At 38.3% G+C, this 18,074-nt stretch overlaps 1 protein-coding gene across 1 annotated transcript; it reads left to right on the forward strand.

The window, feature by feature from the left end:
• Positions 1–407: 407 nt before the first annotated feature.
• GASK1B (golgi associated kinase 1B) lies at positions 408–17,092 on the forward strand. The gene is made up of 5 exons (XM_089525603.1): positions 408–493; positions 1,353–2,668; positions 11,635–11,849; positions 14,864–15,090; positions 16,684–17,092. The coding sequence occupies exons 2-5, from the start codon at positions 1,693–1,695 to the stop codon at positions 16,889–16,891; spliced, it is 1,626 nt and encodes a 541-aa protein (XP_089381729.1). The 5' UTR covers positions 408–493; positions 1,353–1,692; the 3' UTR covers positions 16,892–17,092.
• Positions 17,093–18,074: the final 982 nt, after the last annotated feature.

The raw sequence follows: 18,074 nt of genomic DNA on the forward strand, positions 1-18,074 counted from the left end.
TCAGCCACTCATATTTCCTAAACGGTTTTAGCTGATGTACACTAGAGGGCTCTCAGCAGTTAGGAAAAACAGATACAGGTTTGTTTCTTTTTGGAAACAAAACATCACTCTGGAGTTTTCCGTTGCAGAATTTAAAATAGCTTTATTTTTATTTTTAAATAAATAGTAAATAAAAAGTTTCTATGAGGTTTTTTTTTTGTATTTATCTAGAAACAACTGCCCTGTGAAGTCAGAACAGAATATTTTAGAGTACAGAGCTTGCTCTACCCTCTGAACTGTGATTCCAAGAATTTGAAACTGCAAGTTGAAATCTCTTTCAGTCTTTTTTTCTTAAAAAAACATTTCTTGGATGTTATAAAAATATTGCACAACTGTGCTTTTTTGGAATTTTTTGAACTGACCAACATGAAATTGGTCCTTAATGATTTTACTAGGTTTTTGTTGCGGTCATGTTAGAAATTTATGAGAGTAAATTCTGAGGCATGCTGTGTAGGTAAGATTATTTTAAATTTCATTTTTATAATAAATTTACCACGAGCAAACAAATTGTTTCAAAATGTGATGCATTACTTGTTGCAGAACAAGTCAGAAAATTGTATGCATGTGTGTAATAAGTGTCCACAGACAAATGTGTAGAACATTTCATTATTCCCAATGTAATTGTTTCCTTGGTTTTATATGTGTAAACACATATTTATAAATTAATAAAACCCAGATATAACACACACACACATACATTTTTCTGATCCAGCAAGGAATACCTTATACTTACTAGCTGGAATTTTATACTATTGTATTAAAAATACATCTTGATACTGAAGACATTTGTAGGTTGTATAAGAGTGAATCCAATTAATGTAAGACATGAAGCATTTTAATAGTTTGCTGATAGATTCAGCTCATATTAGGAGTAAGATAATTTGTTAATAATACAAGCATGATTGTTTGCTTTGGCTCAGTCTCTGACTAATGTATATGATATTTTCTCATAATAATATAATATAAATAATATAATATATTATGTGATTTATAGACCATTTTCCATGTCATTTGCACAGGGATAGAAAAGGTTGACTCTTACATTCTGAAAATGAGCCTTGTATTCACAATTAATACTATGCCTTAAATTAGTCTGGATAATAAATTCATTTTGTACTATGTTTCAGATATTATTTTTATGGTTTCTTGCTAATCTTATATACATAATATAAAATATCTGAATTTGCTTTTCAGTTTCTCTTTCTCTAATTCCTGTAGGAATTAAAAAAACCGGAGATATTAGAGATTTGCTTGTTTTAAAAATAACTGTGTAGCTGATGATGACTATTTAATGGTATTTCTCTCTCCTGTAGGAGTGCACCAGCCCAGAAGGGACTCCCAGACTTTTCATACTGTGACTCAGTCAACTTTGTTTACACAGCCGACTCCATTCATTCATTGAAACAAAATCACACCCTCTGAGGTGGCTGATAAGATTTTAACAGCCTGTGGAGGGGAGAGCCTGTCATATTCATTAGGACTGAACATTCACATTCCTAGGGCATTTCCAGTGTGTGTACAGACACAAAAACACACACAGCTGGAAAAGGAGGAGGAGAAATCTGGTCATTTAGAAGGCATGCATCATCACCACGCTAGCTGGCAAGCAGTGGATTCTTAAAACTGTTTTCATCATGTGGATTAATTGGAGAAATGAGCTTCCTGGATCAGACATGCCAAATTATAAACTGGCTCATTTTCTTTCTGCATTTGCCCCGGTTGCTGAGACTCTGGAGTGGCCGGTGCCCAAGGACCAGAAAGAATTTGCTGTTGGGCACAGCCTTTGTGATCTATCTGGGTTTCCTCATCAGTCAAGTAGGCCATGTTGTACCACAGCACAAAGGAGGACCTCCAAAGGAAAGCACTTGGAATCTTCAAGATGCTGACCAGACCCTTTCTCTTGAAATCCCATTGGATGGCACCTTGTTGCTTCCAGACTTGGAAAGACCCACAGTGGGGACAAATGACACTTCAGCATTGCCCAACGTGGTGTACATCACCCTGCGCTCCAAGCGCAGCAAACCCGCCAACATCCGAGGCACTGTGAAGCCTAAGCAAAGGAAGAAGCAAGCCGTGTCAATGCACTTTGGAAACAGGTATCCGCTAACTGGCATGAGCCAGGAGAAGACCTTCATCCAAAAATTACTTCATGGGACTAGTGAGTCCACAAGCAAGGGGAGAACAGCTATTCCAGAAAAATCCAGGCAGCACCACAGGGAAGAATACAAAGGGAAAAAAGTGTCAAGAAATGATAAAAGGTACTGGAGACCTGCAATGACAATAAAAAATGGGCATGTTCAACCCAGTGCTCAGGAGAGTAATATCAGGATATATAGTGAGAGCCCACCACCTTGGCTGAGCAAAGAGGACATCTCCCATATGCGTCTTCTGGCAGATGCCAAAATAGACAGTGTCCAAGAGGCACCTTTTCAACGCGGCATACTTCTAGTATTTCAAAAGACTGCTGCTGTGAACAGGCCAACCAAAGGCAGTGTTTGCAGCCAAGGACACTGCGGGCTTATCAAGAGGCCTTTTGACATGAGTGAAGTGTTTGCCTTCCATTTGGAAAGAATCCTGGGGCTGAACCGGACCTTGCCTACAGTAAGCCGGAAATCAGAATTTGTACTAGGTAATTATTTCACACATTGCTGATTAACTAGGGTATTTCCCTAGATCTATCTGTAAGGCAGCCAGCAATGAAAACAATTCTACTCTACAGAGTAGAATTATGATAAAAAGGGAATTCCTGAGAGTAAATGATAATACTATTTCTGTTTTCCCTTTCTGGAATTTATCAATGTTCCAAGTATCCCCAGGTATCCTTAGAAAAAATGAGTAAAAATACACTGTTTTGTATTTGATTGTTGATAAGACCCAGAGCTAGTATAAGGAACTATGCATAGTTTTGAGAAAGGGAATTTACACAGTGATAGAGCCTTTAAACTCTCATGAAATGTATTATATGGAAGATTTGGGAAAAGTTAATTTTGTGGACTGCAGCTCTAAGAATCTGTTAGACAGTATAGCCAGAAACTCTGACCCAGAGCATGCCATGTCAAGATTTTGTGGCTGGACTTGTGTTTTGTTTTTTTTGTCCAGGAAATGCTCTGGGCTGGAAATCACTGCCAGGGTGATCAAATACTTTAGTTAGGCAGTCCCCACTCATTTCTATAGGAATGTCTGTATGGGTTCAGGATAAACCAATAAAATGAATGAAAGATGTGAATCAACAGTGTTCAGTAGTTTTATTCTTGGAGTTTAATAAAACTATGCAAATCAGTTTCAGATGGCACAAGGTGGTATGTTTAAAACACCATTGTCTTTCCATGTTGCTACATTTTATTTTGTTTTGGAAAAAGTTTTATTGCAAATGTATAGTACAGTATGTACAAGGATTTTTTTCTGTAGCCAGAATGGAAGACAGCAATCCATTTTAAAAGCTCTAGTCAGAGCCCTACTAGTAGTAATAAGGGGGGAAAAATTGGCAACTACTTTAAATGCAAAGAGTTAAGTTGTATTATTACTACTTTACAATTTCATTATTAATTTTTCAGCAAGACAACACAACATGTACTATCTGTCACATATTGAACATATTGACTGCTTATATTATGCACATTTCATTTTGTAAAATACCACTGCTGTGTTAAGCTGTAAATACAGCCAAGAGTTAATACAATCTAATCTGGAAAAGACTGTATTGGATTTTAATAAATCAGTGCTAAAGTACTTTGTATTTTAAAGTTCTGCTTTCCTGCTACTGCAATCACTAAATTATTTTATACAAAAGCCATTATTGGCATTTATTGTTATTAAACATCACAAGACCCTTTGTTTTTCTGGAACACACTGACATAGCTGGACTTTTGAAAACTTTTTTTAATTAAAGAAAAGAATACCACTCTACTATTAATAGAATTTTGAAAGCAGATAGAACATCAGTCTCTGGTTTATCAGTACTTCACAAGCATACTGGCAGCACCTCACAACAGTTTCAATATAGGTTGAATTTCTGGGAGCAGCAGTGAGTGCTTTGCTTGCTTCTGAGAATTATTTAGGTTACCAGAACATGGAAGATACATACTTTATTTTTAAGGAAAGGCTTTTTGCTGCAGAGCTATTAGAAGTGAGGTCATTTGGTTTAGGAATCCTTGGTGGAGAGGTCACACATAATGTCTGGCTGCAGGCCCTTTGTAAACTGCTCTTTTGCCAAATCTTAGGAAGAGTTGCTTTCAGCCTTCATTATAGATTTGGATTGTCAGGAAGAAAGAAGGACAACTCAGCCTTTTTCATTTTCTCATTCTCAGTAATGAGAATGTTCCAAAGATGGACAACTATTGCTAGGTGATGAGCAAGGAAGAAAATAGCTAGTTTTCATTTTTGGTTCCTTCTTTCTAGGTTGTTTCTTAGCTACGGATGAGATCAGAATGTGGAACAGCCACAGGAAATGGTTTGCTCTGGAAATGTTTGGATCTCAGATCTTCAATTTTAGCCACTGACTGTTAGACTAGGCACAATCTGTCTGGTCTATGTCCCATTGAAATTAGTGGGTGGTCTTATGATGCTCCCCGTTTTTGGACAGGGCTTGTGTGAAAGAATTTATCAATGTTCTGACCCTGTGCCTTATTGGTTTATACACTGACCACACAAATTTGAATATTGCATTCCTCCATGGTGAAGTGGAAATGGGCTGGGTTTTTCTTTTTCTTTATTAGCAATAAATCAAGGCTGCAATTTTATAACCATTTACTTGATGGGGGCCTGTAGAACTGAGTGGAACTTGCTTTTCATTAGATGTAGAACTGAGAAGACTTAGCTATGAACTAGTATTCTGCCACCCAAGGTTCAGAGATTTCTGTGACAGAAAAGTGCTCTCTTTCTATCTGTCTGTCTTCTGTGTTTCTCTGTCATATAATTTAGCAGGAAGACCGTCAGAAAATCAATCTAGATTTTGGCTGCTTTAATTAGAAGACACAATAAATAAGTGTTTAGCTAGCTTTTAAATAAATAAATGTTTAAGCTCTTGAATTCACCAATCTTTATTCAGTTAATATGTTTTTCACTTTTACTCTTACCATACATAATTTGGTTGCACAAACATTTATACCATGACTTTCTGTCTCTAATTAAATATGACTCTGGGACTGAAATCGCCACATGTTGTTTTTCTTTTATCATCTTTGTTTGCCATTTACTCAAACCAATTGTGGACCTGTTAAATCACAGAATTAATTTGCATGGTTCTCACATCTGCATTATTAGAGGGGAAAGCTGACTCATGGCAATTTTTTCCCAAAGATTAATTGCTATTGACAGATCAACATTTATAAAGGCAAAGAGACTACAAGAGCAGAAAGTGTTCTGTAGTTCTGACTTGGAAAGCCAACAAAATGTAATTCGTAAGCTCAGTTACAAACTTGTTGCTTTTGTCCTTGAGCATGCATGTGATCTTGCCCCACTGGGGACAATAGATGTTTTCTTTCTTAGAAACTCTCCAGGGATTTCTACAGACCACTACTGGCATAGGATGTACCATGTGTTTATTTAGTTTTTCCAGAGAGTAGAAAGTGGTATGATGGAGTATTTGATGCCAGGCAGGTTTCTCATGCCCCATAATAATCTCTGGTCAAATGTGGGTTTTTTAAAATGTTTTTGAAGCATGTTTCTTTCTCCCAGTTCCCCCATTTATAAAGGGAAATGATTGTGGGATGGGTGCTGTCAAAATCTCCTTCAACTCACTTAAAAAACTCTACCCACTGCCAGTCAGTCCTTTGCAGTTATTGAGAAACTTGTTACTCTCCAAAGAGATACATATATGCAATTTCATCATTACAGAACACTAGCTAAAGGATGAGCTCAAATTTGGGGTTGCCTTAATCTGAAGTGTACTTAGTATGAAAGAGCATCTGACTTTGAGTCTCACTGTGTTTGCTCACTCTGTAATTACCCTTGTACTAACAGAGGCTGGGAACTTGGCACAGACTGAAAGAGAAGCTCCAGTGATCCCATTGAGCATGTTACTCTAGTGATCTCCACATGCTGATAAGCACAGTCAGAATGTTGCATTTTAAAAAGAGGCGGCAAGCAACAGCACACAACAAGCTGGCAATATGCTTACTATATTCTTTTTCTCGTTCTTAAAACTGCATCAGTCTGGGTAACATTTGGGTAAAGGACAATGAGGAAAAGTGTTTTTCTTGAGGCATTCATCCTAATTGCGTAGGCTTCTTCAGATTCAGCAGTTTTGTTCACAGCTTGGTCTCATATCTTCTCCTATGATCAGAGCCCTAAAGAATATTGTGGTAGATAAAAACCACTGGACAGCTTTTGTTTATTTATGGGGGCACTATAATCTGTAGCTCATATTTACTGTTATGTCTGCCTTCCCACATGTTTTAACAGAAGAATAATGGTGTCCCCTTCCCCATCTCATCCAAATTGTTCTACACATTTTGTTGTGTTTTAAAACAAGTACAGAGATAAATGAAACGAAGAGTGGGTTACAGTACTTGAGATATGACCTACCAGCCATGTGCTGTGACCAGAGGCAGGAACAGTTACTTCTTTGGATTGCAACTTCCAGAATTCCCAGCACTAGCCATATTGTTTGAGTGATTCCAGGTGCTGTATCTCAAAAAATTACTTTTCCAAGCTCTGATTGTGATCTGCAGGGACTTGATAAACCTTGATAGTAGACTGATAGAGGTATGTGTTCTCTCCATTGAGTTTCATATTTTGTAGGCCTGATTTACAAAATCTTCACTATTCACTGGCTAGTTTCCTCCTTTTTTCTCTTGCTTGTTTAAATTTGCAAAGATTTCTGATTCCCCTTTTTTGCTTTGGCATATGAGTTAAAGACTTGTGTTTGTCTTTCAAGTGGTACTAAATTTTGCAGTAACTAGAGGATTGGATTATATCTTTTAATGTGGGTACTGTTCCTGTTTTCACACAATACTTTGCGTACTTTAATGTCATAAACAGCCTGGAATGTTTATGAGGGAAGCCATGCTAGTCTATTTCAGTAACAATGACAAAAAATTAAAAATCAATTTTATTATGGCACAAACTTTTGTGGACTACAGTCTATTTCATCATGTTCATTTGTTTTATTATTATTATTATTATGCTTGATTTATATAGCACTGTAGATTTGCACAGCACTGTACATACATACAATAAAATAGATAAGAGTAAACCTGCCCATGGCATACAATCTAAGAAATAATAGCATAATACATATAAATAATACATAACAATACAGGAAAGGGTTCAATAAAACAGGCAACAAATTAAAAATGTCAAATAGCAAATAATAGTCACACGGTGCCTGGGAACGCTTCTCTGAACAGGATGGTCTTCAACCATTTGGAACCTTTTCATGCTGTTATTAGTGGTTGCTCTTCATTATTAGAGAACCAGCAAGATGTAGTGATTTGAGAGTAATAACTCTGGAGATCAGAGTTTGATTCCTCACAAGGCCATGGAAACCCACTGTGTGATCTTGGACAATTCACACAGTCTCAATCCCAGAAAACATAGGGTTGCCATAAGTTAGAAAAAATTTGTGACTGTGTCAGAAGTCATACATCATGCTCTAACTTGTGAAGGTTAAAATTTACTTAAATAAAGGAAGTATGAGAGACCTTGATTCATGCTACTATTTGCACAATCTCACTTTGTACTGATACATTCAGTAATTCCCAAACTTTAGCCTTCCAGGTGTTTTGGACTTCTAGTCCCTGAATTCTAGACCACTGACTGAAATGTGTGAGGCTTCTGGGAGCTGAAGTCTAAAACATCTGGAAGACCAGAGTTTGGAAATCACTGGACTAGTGATTCCAATGCTTCCAATGAGGTATTACAAACACTTCATTGGAAGAAGACTGTCTCCTCCAATTTCCAAACACCAGTTTCTCATTGCCATACAACTTTGATCATACTTGGACTGATTTGATTTTGGAAGCTAGAGTCAGTCCTCTTTAGTACTTGGATAGGATGCACCACATACAATACCACAGATCTCTAGGCAGTGCTAGAAAAGAATCTTCCCTGAAACTCTGAAGGACCAGTGCAAGTCAAAGTTGATAGCACTAGCTGGATGGATAAATGGTATGACTTAGCATAAGCAGCTGTATTCTTTGTTCACAAGCAGAGGCAAACAGAGCTCTTGCACTCTTGAATGGTATTACTTACCATGAAGGGTTAAGAAAAACTGCAGCTACTGGATACAGTAATGTGCTCCACATGAACTTGTCTAGATTGAGCACCTGGACAGTTTGTGATGGATACGAAATGTGGACTGGATGAATCTTTGGTGTCAACCATCATGGCAATTATTACATCGTTACAATAGATAAGTCTGAGATAATGATTTTGTGGGCAGTTGGTTTTTGGCTCATTACGCCTTTTTACTTTGCTTCTGCTGCTCCCAAAATCTGACTGATGCCTTGCCATCATTGACATATGCATGCATGTGCCCTCAGAGCACAGCTTTAGTTCTAAGTCCCTTGGAGATTTTCTGATCTGTGTTTCATAAACTCTGTGTTTTGAAGTACCAGGCTACAGAAGAGAACATGGTTTGGGAACACAATTGTTATGGCATTTCTTGTAAAAACCAGACAGGAGTCCTCTAATGTAGTTTTTTCCCACCTCTCCAAACAAGCTCTAACTAGCTAGCAAACTTTGCAGTTCTAATATTAGTAAATCTGGAGGGTGCATTAGTGTAGGTGAGGCACAGAGTTGCTATGGAGACAGAAACCATCATAAGTAAAAATAGCTGGTATTTTACAGATGCTGTTTATCACCAAGCTACACCCTGTAAGGTGTTTAATGCTGACTCTGCATTATCATCACCCTCCCTCCCTCTCCCACACAAACTTCATAATGGTTTACATCTTTTTGCCACAGTTCCTGAGGTGTTCTTGACTAGCAACCTATGCAGCAAGGTCCAGAAGCAAGCTTCATTGTGATAAATGAGATAAATATCTTTAAGAATAATTGATAGAAAGTATGTATTGAATGGACAAGATGCTGGGATGCTAGTGATGGAGTTTCCAGATTCCATGTGGAGCATGTACTCCTAAGGCAAAATAATAACTCATCCTTTTCTTCTTTAATGCTGGGGCATCCTGAAATTGCAGGCAACCAAGCTGTCTCCCTTTTATCTTCAGCTACAAGGTAATTTGGTCACACTTATGGAGACTGCTGGACTCTAATAGAGACCTGCTAGAAAGGCTTAAGCTGGAAGTTGTGGTATGGCAACTCTATCGTAGGGTTTTCTTACAAGATTTACTCAAAGGAACTTTGCCATTGCCTTCCACTTAGACTGAGAGAATTTACCTTGCTCAAGTGGGATTCCATGGTGGAGGAGGGATTCAGACCTTTGTCTCCTGGAATCCTAGTTCAATACTCAAACCACTATACTACTCTGGCTGTCATTGAACTCACTCAGTAGTGAGGAGGGTTGCTTCAAGCACTGAATATTTACAATATTTTACATTATTGGAAGTAGGGGAGGGGACCAGATTGGCAGATAGATCCTCCCATGCAGGTTGTCCTGTCTTTTTATTGAACAGTTTGTGTTCTTTATTCTGGTAGTTTGCTTCAGGGATACGGTATGGATGAAGTTAATTCTTAGAAAACAAATGTGTAGGTTTCTTCTTCTGGGGCAGGAGGTCAGAACAGATAGTTTTTAGTTTCCTTCTATTTGAATTACAAAGTTATACCAAACAATTCAAAGCTTAGCCTCTTCCACATTTGATTGGATATGGTTCATCTATTTCAGATGCAATCTGTTTTGTTGGAAGAGGCTGAAGATAGCACTCTTAGGAGTAATGTTTTACTTCCTATGAACCACATATTTCCTTTGCTTCACCTTATCACCACTTGGTTCTTTCCAAGTTACAAATTTTCATGCCTGTTCAAAAAAAGTGTTTTCTTTCCTCCACCTCTCTGAACCCAAGGGAGGAAGTGGGGCGGGGGAGGAAAACAGAAAGAACTTCACAGGAGGAACTTGCTTTTGTGAAACAAGAATGAATAAGGGCATTGAGGAGTGGAATAAGGAAGTCTTAACTTTGTTTTTAAGAGGGAAAAGGGGGAAATGTGCCTTGTGATCTTTGAGAGGACAGAGAGCAAATAGTGTGCATGCATGTGTTTGTTACAGAAATGTCTGCCGGTTTGGGTATAAAGTAATAATAAGGGGATTTTATCACCAAATGTTTGAGGGACCCTTAATCCCTAGATGTAAGAAAAAGGACAAAAAATACCCAGTGTTCTTCCCTCACATGTTCTTTTTACTGCTAAAAAATAGGAGACTGCCTAATATATATATTTGAAACAAACAAGCCAACAAAAGTTCCTACTGCTATCATGTTGTCTTTATCTTGTGGAAACAATATCTCATCTCTGCCTCCAGATGAAAAATAAATTAAATGTCAAAGGAGGTTTAAAAAACCATATTTGCAAAGATGTCCTTGTATGGGTGTACCTGAATATTACTTTAAATATGTTGCTTGAGGCATCATTGGGCATTGTTGAAAAGATAAAACTAACCACAGATCCTCTGAATTAGGACCACAGCATGTGAAGAGTAGAACCTTAATCCTTGCTGCCCTACTGTGACCCTTTAAAATATGTACACACATGCATAGTCATCCTCAGCATGCCAAACAAATAGTAATAATAACAATAATAAATCACTTGGCACCAGTGGAATTCTTCAAAATTGGTTTTTTGTTTTATGTCTTATGTGGTGAAAGATTGCTGCAGGGGAGGGTAGGGTTGAAACTCTCCCTTCATGCGTACTATGATCCCAGTCCAGATGAGGTATATTCATTTTATAATATTTTTGGAAAACTACCCTGATGTTTCTTCAGGCAGCACATAAAAGTCTAGTTTTGCACATCAGAAAAGTTTTGTATGTATCAAGATCTGAACAACTTTCCTCTGGAATGAACTGCAGAGCTTCATTGGGGGTGAGGATGTTCATCTTTTGGGAACAATATAGCTACTACATGCATCTAGGAAATCATACATTGTTAAAAATGTTTGCAAAAAAGATGAGGATATAAATCTGTTTGCTGAATTCATTGCATGATCAGGCATATATCACTAAACAATGACACTTTCATAAATGAATATTGGTTTGCTGCAACTGAATGAGCTACAGAGATTTATACCAGTTACTGATCTGCCAAACCACTTTTAATCTGTTTAATAAATCCTTTCATGCAGTGGGGTTCTTTTAAAGCATCCTGCTTTGTAGCAAAAAGGCAGCTGTTACTTAGACACTGAAGTAAGTTATAATGTCCAAGATTCTTCCTCAAATGTGGTGGCTCCTCTTTAGATGTGGAATATGACCACATTAACCAAAGAGAAGAAAAGTCATTTTTGTTTTTAGTTTTTGCTTGTTGCTGTTGTGTGCCTTGAAGTCGTTTCCATGCCACATCTATAAAGTATCTTTTTTATAAGCAGGTGTTGTTAACTACAGTGGTTTTAGACAATGACTAAAGAAGGGCCAAAGTCTGTAAATCTTAAATACTCTGCCTAACTATGCTCATTGTTCTGTTTGGTCTTGTTCTTCTTTATTCACATAAGATGATCAACCATGTCCTATTATTCTGTGGGATCCTTCCTTGGCTCAGACAGACAATGAGACTCACTCATCAGTGAAGCTGAATTGGGGGGCCTACAAGGAACAGCTGAAGCACAAGTGCTGGCAAAACGGCAAAGTGCCCAAAGTAGAATGGGGATGTATTGGCATCCATCATTATGAGTGGTCCAAGATGGCACTCCTTGATTTTCTTTTACAGGTAAGAAAAATGATGTCCAAACTTATAAAGAGATTAATTTTAGTAAATTTCTTATACACAGATTCAAGCATCCGCAGTTTGAAAATGTTAAAAAAAAGTATAAATTTCAAATATCAAACTTTGATTTTCCATTTTTTATAAGGGACACCATTTTGCTATATCATATTTAATGGGACTTTACATCCATGGATTTTGTTATCCATGGGGGATCTTGGAACCAAACCCCAGTGTATAACAAGAGTCCACTGTATATTTTGATAATGAGCTGCCTCCTAGCTTTATCATATCACCAAAAAGTGGTTTATTTCATCTTTTATCATCTTCTGAAGGCACCAAAGATTTTATTGTGTTAGTATACATAAGGCTAGAGTATAAATAAAGTTAGAAAAGAGTAAAGATATACAACCTGAGCACGAAAGTTAGAATCATCCAAGCCATGGTATTCCCCATCATTATGTATGGATGTGAGAACTGGACAGTGAAAAAAGCAGATAAAAAGAAAAGTCATTTGAGATGTGTTGCTGGAGAAGAGTGCTGAGGATACTGTGGGCAGCCAAAAAGACAAACAAATGGGTCCTTGATCATGCTGGAAATACCCCTAGAAGCCAAGATGACCAAATTGAAGCTGTCATACTTTGGCCACCACATCATGAGAAGGCATGACTCATTAAAAAAAATAAATTGTTTTCCTGGGACAGATGAGGAGCTGGATACAAATAAGACTATCCCCTTCCCAGCTGCCCTTACTGCTTGTTGGTTTAAAATCTTTTAACCTTGGACTTAACTGATCTATCATAATCTAATCAAGAACAGAAGTAAGGATTTCTGTATCCATTTGCATTGGCATTTTCTGAATATTTAATTCTCCCAGAATGGGGGAGTAACAGCAAACAAGAAGCAACTATGCACAAATTCAAGAGACTGAGGCATTGGGTAAAGAACCAGCTAGGAAATGTGAAATTGTTTGTCTCTTTAGCATAGTCTTTCATTTCACTAACTAATAACTTAAACATTAACTTAATTCTGGAATTATATTAATACTGAAATTTTAATTGAAATCAATCAGAATTTAAAAATTGGTCCTCTAAAACTTGCCCTTTTAGATTAGAAAGTGTTTAACTTAACTGATAATTAAAATTATTTTTATTACCATATTTAGATCCACATGGTGTAGTAGTTAGAGAATAGAGTTTGAATCTCTGCTTGGCCATGACCCTGGGCAAATCATACTCTTTCAGCCTCAGAAAATGCCAATGGCAAATTCCCTCTGAAGAAACTTGCCAAGAAAACCCCATGTTAGGTTTGCCTTAAAGTGGCAATAAGTCGGAAATGACTTGAAGGCATACAGCAACAAACAACAAAGCTAGTTCCAATCCCTGAAAAAATGGTACCTAAATGCACTTGTCTCATGTGCTTTTAGTGCTGCCACCTGCTGCTGCCTATGCCCACCACTGCCAGGTCACACTAATGGAAGAATTAATCTGTCACATGCAACTTTTTGACTATCTCCCCACCCTAATTTCTATATTATAGATTAGTTTGATTTTGCACTTGTTTTAAAGCAATTCTGTATATGTTGCCCTGTGATTTCCAATACAATGCAACATTCAGTACATTTTTACTTTATAGAAATAATTGAATTGCCCTCTCCTTGTCTAGGGCAGATTTCTATAAGAAACCAGGCCCTCTTATTTATATCATATGAATGTGCTATCGATGCAGCTATGGCAGCACATTAATTTCTTTCCTAAAAATAGATGGTCATTTATCTTCTAATTCTCAGTGCTTTTCTGAGTATGTGATGCTTGGCATCTGATATAAAGTTAGACGTGTATTGATTCTAAACATAGCAAGAGCTATGCAAGAATAGTATGGAGAGAGGTTATAACAGCCTTCAAATGATTTCTGATGTTTTAATTTGTCATTATGACGTCCCTTCAAGTTGACTTTGACTTATGTCAATTGTATCTTGGGGTATTCTTGCCAAAATGTATTCTGATGAGATTTGCCATTGCCTTCCTTTTAGTCTAAGAGAATTTGCATTACTGAAAATTACTCAGTGGGTTCCCAGGGCTCAGTGGTGATTCACATATTGGTCTCCAACACTTACACCACTCTGGAATCATTATTCTCTCTCCTCCACATCTGTAAATAGCTTTCTATTCTCTGTGTATTTGTATTTAAGCACACATTAACACTGAAATTTCAGGAAGACAAATAAGCATTGTAGCTTAGCAGAAAGCATGACACCATGATTGTTTGTTCAGAAATAGCAAATGCATTGGTAAAATAAACAGGAGGATCCAAGAGAAGATTAAAAGAAGCAAGGGCCTTTATACCCTAGAAAACTCTGGTGTTTGCAGCACATATGTATTACTGGTGCAAAGTATCCATGTAGAGTTCACTATACCCACATTAGAATGGACTGTAACCACAAGTTAAAGGCCACAATGTCAGGACATCTGGAATGGATTCAGAAAAAAAAATCTTACCAGAAACACAACCTTCTTGAAGTCTGCTGGCAGATTTCAGGTCTCCCTAAGGACAGAGGTTAGTTGGCTACCATTCCATTGTCCTCCCATCAGCAGTCAATTTTTTAAAAAATAATTTAGACAGCCCTTTGATATATCTGTTGGTTTGCCTTTGAGGGGAAATTAAATAATCTGAGGCTAGTCACATGGGGATACACATCTGAATTGAGCAGTGGACCAGGAACGTGCAGCCAGAGCTTGGAAAAATTACTTTTGGGAGATTGCAGTTCACAGTGGCAATGCTGGCTGGTAAATTCTCAGAGTTACAATCTAAACTGTGCATAGAAGCCATGGTCCTGATAACCACACTACATTTACTGTCCTTTAATTAATATAATAAAGCAATTTTAACATGTAGGTGTGATTAATACTTGTGATGCTCCATGTATACATGCTTTTCAGTGACTCATATAATCTTATAAAACAGCTGTTTTCACATGACAGTGTGTTTCATTCCCCTGACTGATGTGTGTTCATTTTCAGATATATCACCGCTTGGATAAGAACTGCTGTGGGTTCAAACCACGTAAGGAGGATTCCTGTGTACAGAAAGGTCTGAGTGGGAATTGTGATGACCAAGATAACATTGCTTTGACACATATTATCCAGAGAAAAGATGATCCAAGGCATTTGGTTTTTATAGACAATAAAGGCTTCTTTGATCGTAGTGAAGATAATCTGGATTTCAAAATACTGCAAGGCATAAATGAGTAAGTCCTACACTGTACCAACAAACCTTCACCGTTAATTTCAGATCCATAGTGTCTTTTCATAGTTCTTCTACTGCAGGGGAACACGTTTCACATTATTTTCTACCTGCAATCCTTGTAAGGCCTCTTTCCTTTGAATGGAACACCATTTGCCCTCAGTCTGACTTCCAGCTTTCATGCTTAACAGTGGTTTCCATGTTGGTGGGATGTGAATCCACTCTGGGTTTTAGTGAGAACTGTACAGGAGCTATTCATGGTTCTGAACCCTATGCCATGAATTAGATTGGCACCTTGGACACTTCCTTTAATGTTTTGACTAAACCCTAGAGTTGATTGACAGCAGCTGCTACTGCCCCAGACAATCAGGATTCTAGACACTGTGGAGCCCTTCATACTGAGATGTCAATGCTCACAGTGAATAGACATTAGGAAATTAGTGCATATTTAAACAATATTTTCTTCGTGAAAAATTCATGAATAAGGAGGGCTGACTGTATTGCTAATATAATAGTGGCTATGATGTGTAATGTGGGGAAATGGGGTTTTATGGGGCTGTAGACCATAGACATTTTAGGATGCAACTAACTGTGCTGACTTTTTACCTTGATATAGATTTGTCCCATTTGAGTAATCATAGGCCCGTTACAAACGGGCACCCCAGTACGCGATGAGCGCATACTAGAGTTAGAAAGGGGCGTCACTTCTTGATGCCCCTAACCCTAGTACGGACCCAGTCGTACAAAATGGCGGTGCCCTAGACAGATGGGTGCCGCCATGACTATGTCATCACCGCGCCGCCTCCAAACGAGGCGGCGCGGTTGTGACGTCTTCGTGCTGCGCGAGGGTGCTTAGAGCGCCCTTTCCGCGGCGTGAGAAGGAGCTCCAAAACGGAGCTCCTTCTGCGGTTTGCGACGCTGGCGCATCCTTTAGATGGCTGCGCCAGGGACGCAAGGGAGAAAGGGGCCAAGTGGCCCCTTTCTCCTCCTCCCCGCCGCCATCGGGTGTCCTTGGGGCATGAAGCCCCAAGGACACCCCTTTCCAGGCCGCGGGGAAGCGGCCTTTTGACGCTTCCCCGCGGCCTGGAAAGCAGCGGATCGGGGCCTCAGAGGCTGCCGTTGTGGCAGCTGAGGCCCTGATACAGCGGGGAAAGGGCCGGTGGGGCGGTCTGTAAATGCCACTAGATACTCTGCCAGTGTCTATTACTGCTCTTAACTTTTGAAAATCCAGGTATTTCACAGCTGCCAGTTATGCTCCCTGCTTCTCACCTATTTTATCTGTTCTTGGGAGACTGGTGTCAGCTTGCCCTTTTCACTGCTTGAGTTGGATCCATATTCAGATACATATAGCTGGGCTGGTGGAAGTGGCCCTCTTTCTTCTCCACATGGCAGCTTTTGAACATGCTATACAGTAGGGCAGAATGAAGGTGGCTGAATGGGCTGTGGTGTTGTAGGGTGCCGTCTATGGAAGATAGATCTTGGAACCAACCAATGGTCATGATTTCACTGCTACAAATGGATGAGTGATGTTGGGAAAAATAGGGAGTTGATCAGCCTCAAAATTATGTCATATTATGATTTGTTTGTTCACTTTCAGGTTCCCTGAATCAGCAGTCTCTGTGCTGAAAAGCCAGCGCTTGCGAGAAAAGCTTCTTCAGTCTTTGTTCCTTGACAGAATTTTTTGGGAAAGCCAAGGTGGTCGACAAGGCATTGAAAAGCTGATTGATGTGGTTGAACGGAGGGCCAAAATTCTCCTCACCTACATTAATGCACATGGAGCAAAAGTACTCCCAATGAATGAATGAGGCAGCTATCCTATGCATAGTTACGTGAGAGTAATCCTCACTGAAGACAGCAGTATTTACATCTAAATGTTGTTGAACATCAGATCTCAGCAAGCTGAGCCAATATAGCCAGGAATGAAGAATGCTGGGAGATGCAGTTCAGTAACATTGAGGGCTGCATAGTTCTCATGACTGATCTAAATAAACAAGGATCATGCTGTGAATGAATGATATTAGAAATAAAAAAACACACAGACTCTACCTGATGTAAAATTAATCAATTCTTTTATATTGCAGTCCTAAAAACATTTGCCAAATAGTAACTTCTTTTGAACTTATTGGACTTACTACTGAGTAGACTTATATATGAACGCACTATCATTTCCCAACATCTGAACAAATAATAAATCTAACATTTTAAAATAGGAATTCATAAAAATAACCAGGACAGGTAGAGGTTCTCTAACCATGGATCTAACTTTAGCACTATGGTCCAAAACACACTGCAGAAATAGTCCAGTTTGAGAGAACTTTAACTGTCCTGGCTCAGTGCTACAGAATTCTGGAACTGTAGTTTTGTGAGACATTTAGCCTTTTCTGCCAAAGAGCATTGGTGCTACAACTACAATCCCCAGGATTACCTAATACTGAGCCAGGACAGTTAAAGCAGTCTCAAACTGGATTATTTCTGCAGTGTGTTTTGGACCTATATTACTGGTATGCAATATAATTTTTTTCTGAAAAGAAACACTGAGTAATTTTAGCAGTTTCCCTCTTGCTTTGAGGAAGTCTTTGAAAAATCCTGTTTTTGCAGAGTATTTGCAGTTTGGGCATATTCTGTGCAAATTTTTTCTATTGCTATTTTCTACAACCCCATCATCCCCCTCACATTTTCTGCCTAGACAATAGCTTTATCTATGCAGGAAGCATTATTTCTATACTGAAATATCACTACCTGCATAGAAAATCCTCTCCCCCCCCCCCCCTTGCACAAAATGACATGCAAATTTTGTACAGAATAAGTTCCCATCTACAACATTTTCTGCTCAGGAAACAACTTTTCTGCACAGAAAATAATATATATATAAAATAGTACTACTAATTAATAATAAATAAACAAACAAAGTTGATAATAATTTTCATATAGAGAAAATCCCAAACTGTGAAGATTCTTGTCTATCCCTGATTCTTCTCATCATGGTTT

Source organism: Sceloporus occidentalis, unplaced genomic scaffold (genome assembly GCF_023333645.1).
Source record: "Sceloporus occidentalis isolate IW3139 unplaced genomic scaffold, rSceOcc1.0.p SCAF_5, whole genome shotgun sequence".
Lineage (NCBI taxonomy): Eukaryota > Metazoa > Chordata > Lepidosauria > Squamata > Phrynosomatidae > Sceloporus > Sceloporus occidentalis.

Coding starts and splice junctions, on each gene's coding strand:
- GASK1B (XM_089525603.1), top strand. CDS start 1,693: ATGAGCTTCCTGGATCAGACATGCCAAATTATAAACTGGCTCATTTTC. Junction 2,669..11,634: donor GAAATCAGAATTTGTACTAG/GTAATTATTTCA, acceptor TATTCACATAAG/ATGATCAACCATGTCCTATT. Junction 15,091..16,683: donor ATACTGCAAGGCATAAATGA/GTAAGTCCTACA, acceptor GTTCACTTTCAG/GTTCCCTGAATCAGCAGTCT.